General features: G+C 42.3%; 1 protein-coding gene across 1 annotated transcript; it reads right to left on the reverse strand.

Moving 5' to 3' along the window:
* Positions 1 to 1,202: 1,202 nt before the first annotated feature.
* SERINC1 (serine incorporator 1) lies at positions 1,203 to 13,544 on the reverse strand. Its single transcript, XM_035109198.2, has 10 exons — positions 13,357 to 13,544; positions 11,250 to 11,411; positions 10,538 to 10,698; positions 7,544 to 7,623; positions 5,133 to 5,270; positions 4,451 to 4,620; positions 3,896 to 3,986; positions 3,009 to 3,150; positions 2,688 to 2,918; positions 1,203 to 2,423 (listed from the first exon to the last, which is right to left on the reverse strand). Exons 1-10 carry the CDS (start codon positions 13,393 to 13,395, stop codon positions 2,285 to 2,287), a joined length of 1,353 nt encoding a protein of 450 aa, XP_034965089.1. The 5' UTR covers positions 13,396 to 13,544; the 3' UTR covers positions 1,203 to 2,284.
* Positions 13,545 to 14,588: the final 1,044 nt, after the last annotated feature.

Below are 14,588 nucleotides of genomic sequence, written 5' to 3' on the forward strand. Positions count from 1 at the left end.
GTTATAGCATACACACAAAATTACTAAATATTAAAGCTACCTTGAAATTGCATTCATGTTGAGCCTGTCAGCCATTAAATATATATATAAATTAATACTCAGTAATGCACAGCAGTGCTGCTACAGCTGAAACTGTTGTCTGTCAGCTGTGCAATCCTTAAGGAAAAGCAAACCAGAACTGTACCTTCCCATTCAAGCAGCAAAGCACAGTATTTGAAGATTTCTGGCACAACTATGCAAAACACCTAATAGTTTCTGCATTATGTAGACCATGTACAAATCCACTGCCGGCAATGGACACAAAAAAGATGAGTAAAATAGCTGCACTCTAATAGCTTTGACACAATAATCAATGACATCTGTGAAGAGATCAGCTATTAAAATGCAAGTGTGCTTTTAACTAAAAATGAATATTGGTACATAACAATTTATCCAGGAAATAAACAGAACTTCTTGATTTACAAACTAAGCTCAGTTATACCAACTCAAGGAACAGATGGAGCCAGAATAATTTTTTTAAAAGGTAACTGTTTTTAAAAAGCTTTAAAGATAAACAGCGGTACCTGAAGTCTACCTCATCAGCGTGAAATATACTATACTACAGCTACCAGCAGTGGGGGACAGCAAACCATTTCACTCCTTAATTTCAATTTAATGAGCGCTAGCCGTAAATACCTTCCAAGTATTGATTATGTTTTTAAACAAAGACTATATTGGTATCAAATGGTTACAAAAATGAAAAGCCTATAGCATGCATTAATACTTCACTGCACTTCACTTTAAAAAACAAATCTGGTCAAAATGGCAACTATTTTTGATGTCTAGAAACCCCATGCACATTTTGAATAATTTCAAGTACAACCTTAAACATTTACTCCTGTTCACATTCTTTTAAAAGAGGTCTTGTACTTATTCAAACCTGCAAGTACAAAAACCAGTCCTACAGAATTGTAATGCCTGTTTTCTTATATGCTCACACCAGCCCTAGTGACAGCTGGGGCTCTTTGTCGTTTAAAGTGGGGGGGAGACCCTCCACAAACTGATTAAAATGGCAATTGAATCGCAGGTACATTCTTTCCCTTCCTACTAACCCCCCTCTTGCTCTGCTCTATCATCAGCTAAGGCTCATTAAGAGTTGACATTCCTGTCTGATGTTTGTTCAACAAACAAAAGATCATACCTCCTACAGATCAGCTATGATCTAAAGGTAACCTAGACTTACACACACCTGATACGCAATTCTCATTCAGCATCAGACTCTCCTAGACAACCATCCATCCATGCTTCAGCTGAGGTAATAACAGTATCCTCCAAAGGCTTAACAACCATTACTGTCACTCCTATCTGTCATAGCCATATTTTTCTCATCTTTTCTGGGCAAATCTCACAGCTGTGAAAGATACTTCCTTGCTAGACCAAAGTTGATATTTTACTAACTAGAAAACTGCTGTGTACCAATTATTAAACTGCAATAAAGGCCAGTGAGATTGTCATAGATAGCCCTAGCTTCTAACACTCTTCATGGTTCCCCATCTGATTATAACTGCAAATATTTGACTTTCAACCTCAGCCTATCTACACGCACTGAAAAATACTGTTTTAATGCACCTTTGACTGTACATGATCTATTTCTTCAGTAAGCAGTAGGGCTGAGCCAAATATTTGTGGGGTTTGAAACACATGGAACTGTTCTCACATCTAGCTTGACCCTAGATCCCTCTCCAGGTGCTAGTTAGGAGAAAGGAAATATATAGAAGGGAACACTGGGAAAGATCACACTAGCTCTGCCCAACATTGCCTTTTTATCACTTTCCAATTTGTGATATTGTGAAGCAGGGAGATGTTTGTATCTGTGGAGGCTCCCAAATGGAAAACTAAGGTTCTCACCCACACACGCAGGGAGTCTCCATGGATGCAAAAGTCTCCCTACTTCACACCGTGACCATTTACAAATTGGAAAGTGATAAAAATGCCATGGTGGTGGTAGAATCTTTATCCCTACTCTACCCACCATATCTGTTTACTTTTCCCCAACGTGGAAGAGGGCTCAGTATTAATCATTAATATGTATTATTATCATTATCATCATCATCAAGCTCAACTAGAAAACAGTCACTGAAATAGCAAGTGAACATGATTTAAAAGTATAACCATGCAGAAGACATGATAAACTATTCAGACAATACATACACGTATTATTTACAAATTACATCTCAATGTTGAATACTGTTAGCTTCAAATTAGCAACAAAATAAAGCAATAGCTTTCAGATGAGACACTTGGCTTAGTCAAATTCACGGTTTGTTAGAACAAGTGGAGCCACCAGAGTCCACACGTAGAGGACTATGCCAATCCAGCTGGAAGAGATCTTCACCCAGACAGATGGCCACTTACTGGTCATTGATGCAGAGACAGGGTCAGGGCTGAGAAAGAGACGAAATAAAATGTTAGCCGGCTCATTTGTGGAATAGAATAACTACTTTTCTCTTGATCATCACTTATTTTCTTAAAATTGAAAAATTATGTAAGAATAAAATTCACTGCCACCAACCATCCATGATAAGTGGGAGAGGAGATTATGAATCCAACATATGCCTCTCTGCCCACTTCCACCCCTACAGGTGATCAGCATTGATAATGTCAATGAAAGTGTCACCCTTCCATAATTTCCTGCAAGATCCACATACCTGTACCAGTTGGTTAGGGTCATCATGATGTAAAGCGAAGCAAGAAAAAGCATGAAGTGAAAGAATGAATAACTGTAAGTAACTCCGTCTCTCTCATTATCAACAGCACGGTGCAAATCATCTCCTTCATCAAGAGAGCCTTCACTCCTGGGGAGTCCATCTTCTATCAGTGTTGACTCATCACTGGTTAATGTCAGTTTATTTACCTGACTATTATTGGATGTCCGGATGCTGCAGTTGAAAAGTGGATAGTGTCACTAGATGTAATTTTTTAAAAAAATTACTGAAAATTGGAAAAGGTTTTCCAAAAGTTCTGCTCACCTTGAATACAGAACACACATTAGGAACAGGATGAGGCCTACAATTCCTTGGGCATCCCACCAATGGATAAACTGACCCTTACTTGGAGTGCTTGTGGAATTATAGCCAATTATGTTCAGCAAGCTTGGATTGCATTGTCTGTCTAGATCAGAAAACAGACAAAAAATTGAAAGTCGGATTATTCTACACAAAACAATCTTATTTCTCACAGAAGCAATGTCCAACATAATAATACGCACTAGGTGCTAGCCTTTTACATGGCTCAAAACTGTTTTTGAGCTATTTGTTGTGTAGCTTTCCCACTGCAATGAAATACAGCTAAGGCCTTTCTCTACAAATGATGCGGGATTAACAGTGCTTTCTTTGAGCACTGTACTAGCAACATCCCCATGCAATAGAAGGACACTGGCTAGTCTTGCTACTGTGTGGTGAGAGAGCAAGTGTTCAGAACAGTGTTAGAAACTGATATATGAAAGCTAGGAGGTAAATGGCACCTTAAACCTAGGTTATGGGCACTGCAACTGAGTGTCTAGGTGCACTTTTTTAATAACAAGAATACAGTACAAAGCTGAAAATGAATGAACTGCCCACCCTACAAGAAGTATTTTGTATACCAAAACTGCAATCCTAAACATGCTGACTTGGGAGTAAGCTTCGTTCTCTCTAAGAATCATTTAGATAACCACAGATTCTCTGTAACAACGATTTATAGCATTCTACCTTGCACTCTGAAATACTTTTTGTTTAACAGTTTTTTTGTCCCTTCAAAGCTTCAAAACATTCAAAGGTTTTAAAATCATCCAAAGTAGGTATGACAGCAATAAACAAAGGAGTTCTGCCAGAGTCACTTCTGGATAACCAACAACAACATCATGAAATCTCCTTACCTGGCTCATTGGTCATTGCCGCCCAGGTTAGATACATTGTATAAACGGTGATCACAGATGATTGTAACAACCCAGATCTTGGTTGTGATTCCTATATGCAGACAGAAAGCGAAACAATACAGGTAACTTGCATATTGCGCTGATTTTACTTATGTGATCACAACTTAGCACAGGGTGGGGAGTAGGAAATGAATGAATGAATGGAGAGCAGAGGAAATGAATTCTCCATTTACTTATCCCCCCACTGCCCTGCGCGCGCAAAGCTGTAATTACAGGCTTAACAGACTTTCGGGAGGTGGTGTGAGGGTTCTGGCAATGTCCCAGAGCCCTTGTGCCTCCTTCCCAAAGCTGGGTAAGCAGTCCTTCACCTTGTGGGGGTGCTGGGAGCAGTTCCAGGGTTTCCTGGCTTTATATGCTTTTGCATGTATGCAGAGACCCCCCAGAACCAAACCCTTGCATAAGATGTGAATTACCTGCATATAGAAATCTGACAAATGACTGGTATATTAGCCAGATTCTTATGAAAACAAATATCCACTTAATGTAACCTCATACCTGGATTTTAGGCAGAATTGACATCACAGATGCTCCAATGCACAGCAGCATATTGACACTGATGAAGGCCTTATTTTCAGAACAGCCATCGGGCAGAGTATAATAGACATAAAATAGGACAATTGCCACCAGAGACAGAAGATAGTTTAATGCTGTGGCAGACAGCAAAGCTGTGAAGAAGCAAGCAAACAAAACTGGATTCAGGTTCTATTAGTACTTTTGAAGGAGGCTCACTAGAGCAGTGATGAAAAATAAATCCTATGGTACACTGTTGGATAAGAAAAGTGATCTGCTGGATTAACTTCAGTAGGTGGACTAAACTACTATTGCCTCTAGAAGATCTGGAAAAACTGCATCAGTCCTCAGTAATTATAGTTGTTACTATAGCCGCATCAAGTCAGGCACAACTTTCTCCTCTTCCGACGCCATGTGACCAATATCATTATTATGCTTCTGGAAACACCAATTCCCTCTTAACCATGGTATATTGGGGATGGGAGTGATTCAGACTCTCAGTTCCACACATGCACTAAAACACATCCTTCCATGGTCAGCAACTAGCGAGTAAAGAGCAACATCAAAGAGTTCTGAGCTCATGACTCCTACAACTGAAATTTGAGCACCGCATGTCCCAATTTTAATAAACAAACCCTGTGATACTGACCAACAAACCACTACATACCTGCATACCAGCATCTTGAGTTTCCTTCTTCCATTTTTTCGACCCAAGATTCATTCCAAGAATGGGCAAAATCAATAAGTAAAACCAGCTGGATAAGAATGAAGCAGAAAGCACCAGCCATGCCTACATAAAACCACACTAGGAAGAAAAATAATTAATATATTAATTTTCATAAATTATTTTTCTGTTTGAATTGTTAGCATGTATTGAGTGATTCAGAGTCATCGGGGTAAAATTTACTTGTAAAATAAACGCTTAAAGAGTTTGACAATTAAAAAATAAACAAGGCTGTGTCCCCTGGTAGCTTATAATCTAAAACCAACAGTGATGAAAACACATGGATTTAAGAGATAAATGTGAGTATGTGACTACACATACCGTGTTTCCCCCTTTTTAAGACGTAGCCATAATATAAGACATAGCAGGATTTCTAAGCAGTTGCGCGATATAAGCCATAACCCGAAAATAAGACATAGTGATAGACCCTTCCCCCCTCCCGCCAGCCAACTCTCCCCCATAAAAATCTCTCCCCATTTTACTGTCGCTCCAAAGACACGTATTTCTTTTAAAAGCTTGTAAAAATGCACCGTAGAGCCGTTCCTGCAGCCTCGTGATTCCCCCTCCTGTTTCTGTAAGCATTTTTTAAAATACCTGTAAAAGGATTCCAAAATATTTTTTTTAGCTAGGCTGTGTGAGCTCTGCTTGCTTGGTGAAGAGGAGAAAAGTGGCATTTGCGGTGGGGAGAAGATGAAAGCACGAGGGAAAAAAGAGGGGCGATTGAAGACGCTGCCTTCCCCTTTAGGGAGAGACTCTGTGTGCGCGTCTCTCTCTCTCCCCCCCCCCCGCCTCTCTCTCTCTCTCTCTCTCTCTCTCTCTCTCTCTCTCTCTCTCTCTCTCTCTCTCTCTCTCTCTCTCTCTCACACACACACACACACACACACACAGCCCACCTCTCGCTTCCCCCCACCTTTCCCCCTTTTAATAGCCTTTTAAAAAGTGAGGATTCTTTTTTCTTTCCATTGCTTGTCTGTAGAGCTTCCCCTTTAAGGATTTGTACCGGTACCGGGATCGCTGCCGGTGGCGCAGTCCTTGCCTTGGGGATTAAGGACTTTCCCCTTCTCGCTGTTTAGGAGCTGCTAAACACTGCCCTACACCCTACACAAAAGTTAACATTTTGTGGGTAAGAGAAACACGGACGGGTTGTTAGGACCAGCAGATTATCTCACCCCGCTTTCTGCTGGCTCAATTGCTACTTAATTGCTACCATTTACCATCTTAATTGCTGCTCAGCTGGCTGCTTTGTTTTCTACAGTATCTCAGCCGGTAGCCTCTTTGCTATCAGTGCTACAAAGTGCTACATTGTTGGAACTTTCGCTCTTAAGTCTTGGGCAGTTGGCTGGCTGGTAGAGATCCTTATTTGCTTTAGTATAGGCTACTGCTACGACTGCATCACACAGATAGATTCCATTATACTGTACTGGTTTAAATTTAAGAAGCTCCAGTGTAGCAGATTGCTATTAAGTGAGTCCCCACCTGTGAGGGGGGAGAGAGAGAGCAGCCCTTCGGAGGAGCTCCTTCCCTCCCTCACGAACATCCCAGGGCCGGGGAGAGAGGGCTGGGCCAGCGATGCACACACCTCCCTTCCCTCAGACTCCCTCTCATGGAGCTTGGTGGTGGCTGTTGCCCGTCATTTTCTTTCAGTCAAGAGTCCTGCCCCGCAGGGAGACAGGGAGCAAGAGGGGCACTGCTCCTGATGTAATAAAAATACCGGTAAGACATTCCCTGAAAATAAGCCACCCAGTGTTTTTTTGAGGAAAAAAAGTGATAAGACGGTGTCTTAAAATGTGGGAAAGACGGTACATAAACCTAGATTCTTTGGGAATAAGAATTGAGGGATACCTCCAGCCTGAAGGCCAGATTGAGCTCAATTTGGCCCACAAAACTGTTTTCCCTAAACCATGACCACCTGACATCATACAGGACATCAGGTATGAGGCAGGTACAGACAGCACTGGATTAGCTGTGTAACTGAGCTCCGCAAGGAGAACTCAATTGGACAGCTGATTGCCAAGTTATGCAGCTTTGCCAGTCCTATACTGGCAATACCCCTTGTGCTATGGTTTCCAAATGCCCAACAATCAGCTGGCTGTTGGGCACTTGAGAATCGCTGCTCAAGGGAAATTGACAGGTAGTTGGGATCACCCATCTGTCCAAAGTTGGCAAACTGAGGTAGGGACTGATCTGACCTGCCAGGGCAAAAAGGTTTCCCAACCATGCCAAAGACCTACGCATCTTCTCCAGTGTGGCAAATCAGAACATTAAGATCTGTTAAATAAGAACTCAGTATCACATTGAAAGCTATAGGAAACAGTTTCCGTGCAAAATATACATGACTTTCAATGCAATCATACCTGTTGTAAAGGGTCCTTCTGGAATAAAAAATGCTCCAACTGTAATTGCAACAGCTGTGATGAATTTAAAGAACCAGAATCTGAAATATCACCAAAGAACCATCAAAGTTAGGGTATTAGCAGCATTTTTAAATTTTATACTTTACATAATATACTGTATATAATATTTCATATAATCTCTTCACTTACCTGAAGCAACAGCCTTCAGGTTTTGTTATTTATATACCTTGTGCAGGAAACACAAGACTACAATTTTATATGTATGTAAGTATGTATGTATGTATGAATTGATATACCACCCTATACCCAGAGGTCTCAGGGTGGTTCACAGAATAAAATCAAAATATACAGTAAAACCAAAATACAAAATAATCAAAATAAAAACAACAACCCAATAACACACACACCCCCAAAAAACCCACATTTCAAAAGGGTAACTATAGGATGTCAATCAAAGCAACCAAAGGCCTGGTTAAAAAGGAACATTTTTGCCTGGAGCTTAAAGGTGTATAATGAAGGTACCAGGCGAACTTCCCCGGGGAGAGCATTCTACAGACAGGGAGCCACTGCAGAGAAGACCTGTTATTGTGTTGCCACCCTCCAGACTTCTTAAGAAGTCACACAAAGGAGGGCCTCAGAAAATGATAGGTTCATATGAAAAGAGACAGTCCTTGAGATATTGCGGTCCTGACCTGGTTAAGGCATTATACCGTCTTTCCCCTATTTTAAGACGTAGTCATTATATAAGCCATAGCAGGATTTCTAAGCAATTGCGCGATACAAGCCATACCCCGAAAATAAGACATACTGATAGACCCTTCACCCAGTAGCAATAACCCCCCCTCTCGCCAGCCAAGCCCCCTTAAAATATCTCCCCATTTTGCTGTCGCTCCACAGACACGTATTTCCTTTAAAAGCTTGTAAAAATGCACTGAAGAGCTGTAGCTGCTGGCTGCTGAAGCATCGTGATTTTCCCTCCCCGTTTCTGAGAGCATTTTTTTAAATAAAAGGATTCGAAAATATTTTTTTTAGCCAAGCTGTGTAAGCTGTACTTGGTGAAGAGGAGAAAAGTGGGGTGGGGAGGAGATGAAGGCACGAGGAAGAAAAGAGGGGCGATTGAAGCCGTTGCCTCATGAATGCAGAGGCTGTTTTCCCTTTAAGGAAGAGATCTACGTGTCTCTCTGTCTCTCCACCCCCCCCCCGCGTCTGTCTCTCTCTCTCTCTCTCACACACACAAACACACACACACACAGCCCACCTCTCGCTTCCCCCCACCTTTCCTTTCCATTCTATGCGCCCACCCATGAGTTGCCTGTTGATTTCCTCTTGACGGGAGAGGGGCTTTTGAAGCCGCTGCCTCGCGAATGCAAAGGCTGTTTTCCCTTTAAGGGAGATCTCCCTGTGCGTGACTCTCTCTCTCTCTCTCTCTCTCTCTCTCTCTCTCTGTGTGTGTGTGTGTGTGTGTGTGAGAGAGAGAGAGAGAGAGAGAGAGAGAACCCACCTCTCGCTTCCCTCCACCTTTCCCTTCCATTCTATGCGCCGGCAGTCTCCTGTGTCTGATTGTTGTCTCCTTGCTTTTACCGAGGCATAAAGCAGCCTTCCTTTCTACCTTATGCTTGCTTGTCTGTGGAGCTGCTCCTTTAAGGATTTGTAAGTAGTCTGGATCGCAGTCCTTGCCTTGAGGACTTTTTTTTAAAATAAGGACTTTTTCCGTCTTGCTGTTTGCGAGCACAAAAGTTAAACTGCCGGTCCTAGCTTCCTTTACCCACAAAAATTTAACTCACCTCGCTAGCTCAATTGCTTCTTAATTGCTACCATTTACCAAGTCAGCAATCTTAATTGCTGTTTAGCTGGCTTCTTTGTTCTCAGCAGGTAGCTTCTTTGCTATCACTACAAAGTGTTACATTGTTCTTCAGACTGTTGGAACTTATGTCTCGGGCAGCTGGCTAGTAGAGATCCTTATTTGCTTTTACGTATAGGCTACTGCTAGGACTGTATCACACAGATAGATTCCATTATACTGGTTTAGATTTAAGAAGCTCCAGTGTAGCAGATTGCTATTGAGTCCCCACATCAGAGGAGAGAGAGAGCAGCCCTTTGCGAACATCCCAGGGCTGGGGAGAGAGGGCTGGGCCAGTGACGCACACTCAGACTCATAATAAAAATAGCAGTAAGACATCCCACCAAAAATAAGCCACCCTGTGGTTTTTTGAGAAAAAAAAGTAATAAGACGGTGTCTTAAAAAGGGGGAAACACGGTAGGTCAAAAACCCAAAAACTACCATATTTTTCTGTGTATAGCACGTCCCCGTGTATAAGACGACCCTTTTTTTGGACCACAACAAAAGGGGGGGTGACCAAAGTTGTTGTGCTTTGGGGGAGGAGATTGCCCACAGTTGCTGAGCTTTTGGGGGGTGTCAGCACCACCAATCACTCTACAGCCTACCCACCAATCAAAATCGCACGCATTGCCGCGGCAAACAATTGTCTGCATGCACACTGCCAAAAACCCACCTGCACACTTGGCACAACAACAGAAGATTGCACGCACGCCTTGACAATGCCAAAAATAACACGCACAATTGTCAAAGCTGCAGACAATCGTCAGCAGGCCTTGCCGCAACAACCTATCACATGCCCAATTGCCGCTGCAAATCTTATGCTGGCTGATGCCAACAATCGCCCATCCCCCCTCTGCTATCCATGTATAAGACGACCCGCTATTTTTGCATATTATTTCATAGGAAAAAAATATCGCCTTAAACACAGAAAAATACGGCAATCAGTAGCCAGTGCAGTTGGAACAGGATCAGTGTAATATGCTCAAACCGTCTTGCATGAGCAACGTGGCCAATGAATTCTGCACCAGCTGGAGTTTCCAAACTGTCTTCAGAGGCAGTCCTATGTATAACGCATTGCAGTAATCTAACCTTGAGGTTACCAGAGCATAGACAACAACAGTTAGGGGCATAGCTGGGCCACCATTTCTTCTTACCCATTGTGTACTGCTGCCCTTGGATCACTGCTGCTCTTCACTTTGATCATCATTAAGGAGAACAGGAGAAAGAACATGGCCATACCAAAGCACACCCGATATACTGCTTTATAGCCTACTAGAACATCACAATTCACTTGGCCATCACAAAATCCAGGAATCTGTAATGAACAACATAAAATATATTAACATATGTCAATGAAGAACCCAAACTTTTTGTTTTGTTAGGCCGACTATGACAGGATTATTTTAACATCTCTTCATTACTTGAAATTTGTACAGATCTAAGGTTCTAACAAGCCAATGTTGAATTGAAGATTTAAATACATACATACATATATATATACGTATATATATACATACATAAAATATAGTCCCCTGGTGTTTTCAAAAGCCACATACATACATGTATGTATACTCCTGGTCTGAAATAATAGCTAACTAATACTACGGGAAGAAGGCAAGGTTTTACAGACAACCATTATGCTAAATATTAAAATACTTCAATGAAAGGCAGTCATAATGAGAGAACTGCTCCATAGTTAGGCCTTAGCCTATGTAAACAAAACACTAAACATTCTAGAATAAAAGGAGGTGTGGATACGTAGGTGCTCTCTAGTGCAAGCAATGCTTCTGAAAAGATAAGTCAATCCCAAACTACAGTAGCAGTGCCACAATAATTCTACCATAGTTGTCTCAAGAGTAAACTGACCTTCTTCAGCTGTTCTTCCATTCCTGGAATTAACATCACACAGGCAACACCCACTCCAAGGAGCAAGAACAGAGCATATATCACCCTTGTTATAGTGGAGTTATTTCCACTGGGGCAGCATCGGCACAGCAGACATGGGGCACTGCCACACAAACATGGTATCTGATGAAAGAAAGGGAGAAGTATGAGGCCAAAATAAAAGTTATGCTCAGTTAATTACTTGGTTAAAATGTTTAACTACTGGTTCGGATGTCATAATATTTAAGGATCACACCCCACTAATGTAATATTTGTAATTTCATTTTCTGTATTACGTTTTCCTGTATACCCATTACTGCAAAGGCCATGGTTTCAATAGTAAAATGTGTGCAGATATGAGCAGTAGGTCCTTGGGCTCTTGATTCAGTGCTATAACACTAATAGAAGCAGGAACAAGTCCTGCGAAAAAGCAAATGTGATGTTGCAATGCTGGTTCTCAGATGGCTCTGTGATTGCCCCATGTACAGCCAAGACAGTCAACAGACTGTTTACAGAAGTTATTAATTATGCTTACCAGGGCAAATAGTGACGTACACCATAGCAAAGAAAAAGTGTTACAGTTTGGGGGGGATTTGTTTTTACTTTATGCCTGCATCAAAGATATATACTGAATTACACACTTTACTTCAATATCCTCAGAGGTGTAGGGAAAAATATTGGACAAGTTCTTACTCTAACTTCCAGCAGATTAGGAGGAATGCACAACAGTTAAATCAGCAAAAGCTTAAGCAACATTCTATCAAGTTGCCCAGACTGACCATTGTAACTTTCCACTCTGCCTTTATTATTCCATAGCAGAAATTTATCCCAGAGAACAGAAAAAAATCCAAAAATTTCAGTCTAACAAAACAATAATATGAATTTCTACTATTGCTCAAGCTATTGTGTTGTTTTACCTCAAAAGGTCCACATTTTCTCTAGATTGATTTGATTCTCTCTTACACACCTACAGATGACCCTACTTTAATGCAGGGTTTGTCAAAAGGAGGTAGAAGCCACACTTCCACTCATAATTTTCAGTTCTGTAATCCCACATATATTCCTAGCATGGTGACTTAGCATACACTGCGGTATAAGATGGTATAAACATTTGCCAGATGCCTTCGAACAATAAACGACCCTTGTAAAATTAGAGATGACGAAACCCCACCACACACACACACACACACAAAACACCTTTCACATTACAACTTCAGAACCCCTTTATACTGTAGAGGCCTTAGAAAGCAATCCACAGAGAAGGAGGAAAGCAGGAGGGCTGGATAAAAGATGGTGCTGGTGATCTAGACATGGGGGGTGGGGAGGAGAGCAACTACCTAGATAGCAAACTGCCCTCTCTGAAAAAGCGACCTTCAAAGGACCTACGTGAAAAGAGGCATCACCACCAACCCAGTGCCAGATTTACATATAAGCTATACAAGCTATAGCTTAGGGCCCCACTCTCTTGGGGGCCCCAAAAAAATTAAAGGAAAAAACACTGGATGTACATTTCCAAAATAGAAGATAAAAAACAAATAAAATAAAACCTACATACAGCAACAGTGTTTTGTGTTGTGTAGGCTCCTATGGTGTAAGTAATGGGCCCTGCCTGCTAGCCTGCTCCGTAAAATATCGCATATAAGGGGCCCCATTACATTCAGTAGCTTAGGGCCTCATCAAACCTAAATCCGGCCCTGCAACAAGCCATTGCTTTCCATTACTAAGGGTTTTTAATTTTGGGTGCCATGTCATTTTACCATAGCACCTGCAAGCGCAGACAACAGGGTAGAGACGTTAACGCGCCTCCTCCATCACGCGGCAAGTTCTAGGGCGTTGGCAAACGAAATCATATTAAATATGATTTAAACAAAGGGGACGCATCACGGCTAGGGAGGGGCGCCTCGCCGCAGAGAAAGGACAGCGCACAGGGATGCATGGGGGGGGGCGCAGCCAGAGAGCCCCCTCACTGCGCCTGCGCTTCTGCAGCTGCTGCTGCTGCTGAATAGCCACAGCCGCCGCCGCCCCCGCGACTCCCTAACCCAGCGAAGGAGGACCCCGAAGGAGGAGGCCGCGGTTCCGGCCACATTACCCAGCTCGCCATGGAGCAGAGGCCCAAGACAGCCCCCATCTTCTTCTTCTTCTTCTCCTCGCGGCGGTTGAGTTGCGCGGCAGCCCTTTAAAGATGGAGGCAGCGGCGGCGGCGGCACCGAGCGGCGAGGGCTTGTTTACTCTCCAGCCTGCCTCGCTCACTAACCACGAGCTTTGACAGGCAGCAGCGCGTCACTTCCGGGCTGAAGGAGGAAGAACCGCCGCTGGCTACCTCCCACCTCAGCGCACAGGATTTAGTAGAGTAGACTCGCACGGGCATCAGACTTCCGGGTTACTTCTTTAAACTATTTTATGTTACCTGTTTTGTTTTGGTTTTGCGGTAAAACAATAGGGGGAAATCCAGGGTTTAAACGTAGGCGTGATTGGGCAGCAGTGTTTCCTGTCCCCATTCGCTAAATGTAGGTTTAATGTATTTTTAATCTTCTGTTAGAAGCCGCCCAGAGTGGCTGGGGAGACCCAGCCGGATGGGCGGGGTATAAATAATAAATTATTTTATTTTATTTTATTTTATTTTAGCTAACCTCAATAGACAGAATCCAGCTCCTCCATCTCAGAAACCATCATACAACATGTGGTTATGATAACTGGAGCGCTGTCCAAATTATTGCAGTTTTGAAAGGTTGAGTCCACTATTTTGGTGGTATCTAAACGTAAACCAGAAACTGCCTTTTGACCTTTGGAACCATCATGCTAGTTTTGGCTACTATATCTTAAGCAGTGTCCAGTTCAATGCAGTTTTCGAAAGGTGCAGTTCCTCATTTTGTTTCAACACTGCAACCAAGAATATACAAACATAGACAACAACCTGCCCCGTTACCTCAGGAATGAGCATGGCAAAATTGATTAAGATCACTCAGGAGGTGTCCCAATGTGTATGAACAAACAAAATATATGATGGAGAACCTGTGCTGCATTTATGGTGTTCTGATATTTTCCCGCTATTGTTTATTGTTTGCAGGCCACTTGTGGCATTTATCTGAAAACTGTTGCATGTGTAGTACATGATATAGCAAATGTATTCTAGTAGCATTAAGCAAAAGATTTGGAAGTCCATGTCACATTTCTTGGGGGAAATCGTAATTAATGTTTTTCATGCCTCTCACTTTCCCCTGAAAATACTTTTTTTTCCCCTCCTCTGCTACTTCCTCCATTGGATTTATTTCTAGAGGCCAACTGAGAAAGATGACAGCCTTTAAAACACCCTAGCTGTGG

Source organism: Zootoca vivipara, chromosome 3, assembly GCF_963506605.1.
Source record: "Zootoca vivipara chromosome 3, rZooViv1.1, whole genome shotgun sequence".
NCBI lineage: Eukaryota > Metazoa > Chordata > Lepidosauria > Squamata > Lacertidae > Zootoca > Zootoca vivipara.

What these genes read in the sequence shown, in the direction of transcription:
- SERINC1 (XM_035109198.2), bottom strand. Translation starts at nt 13,395, where the DNA reads ATGGGGGCTGTCTTGGGCCTCTGCTCCATGGCGAGCTGG. An exon ending in TCTGCTCCATGGCGAGCTGG is followed by an intron (nt 11,412 to 13,356) that starts GTAATGTGGCCG and finishes TTCTTTCATCAG; the next exon opens with ATACCATGTTTGTGTGGCAG. An exon ending in ACCCTAACCAACTGGTACAG is followed by an intron (nt 2,424 to 2,687) that starts GTATGTGGATCT and finishes TCTCTTTCTCAG; the next exon opens with CCCTGACCCTGTCTCTGCAT.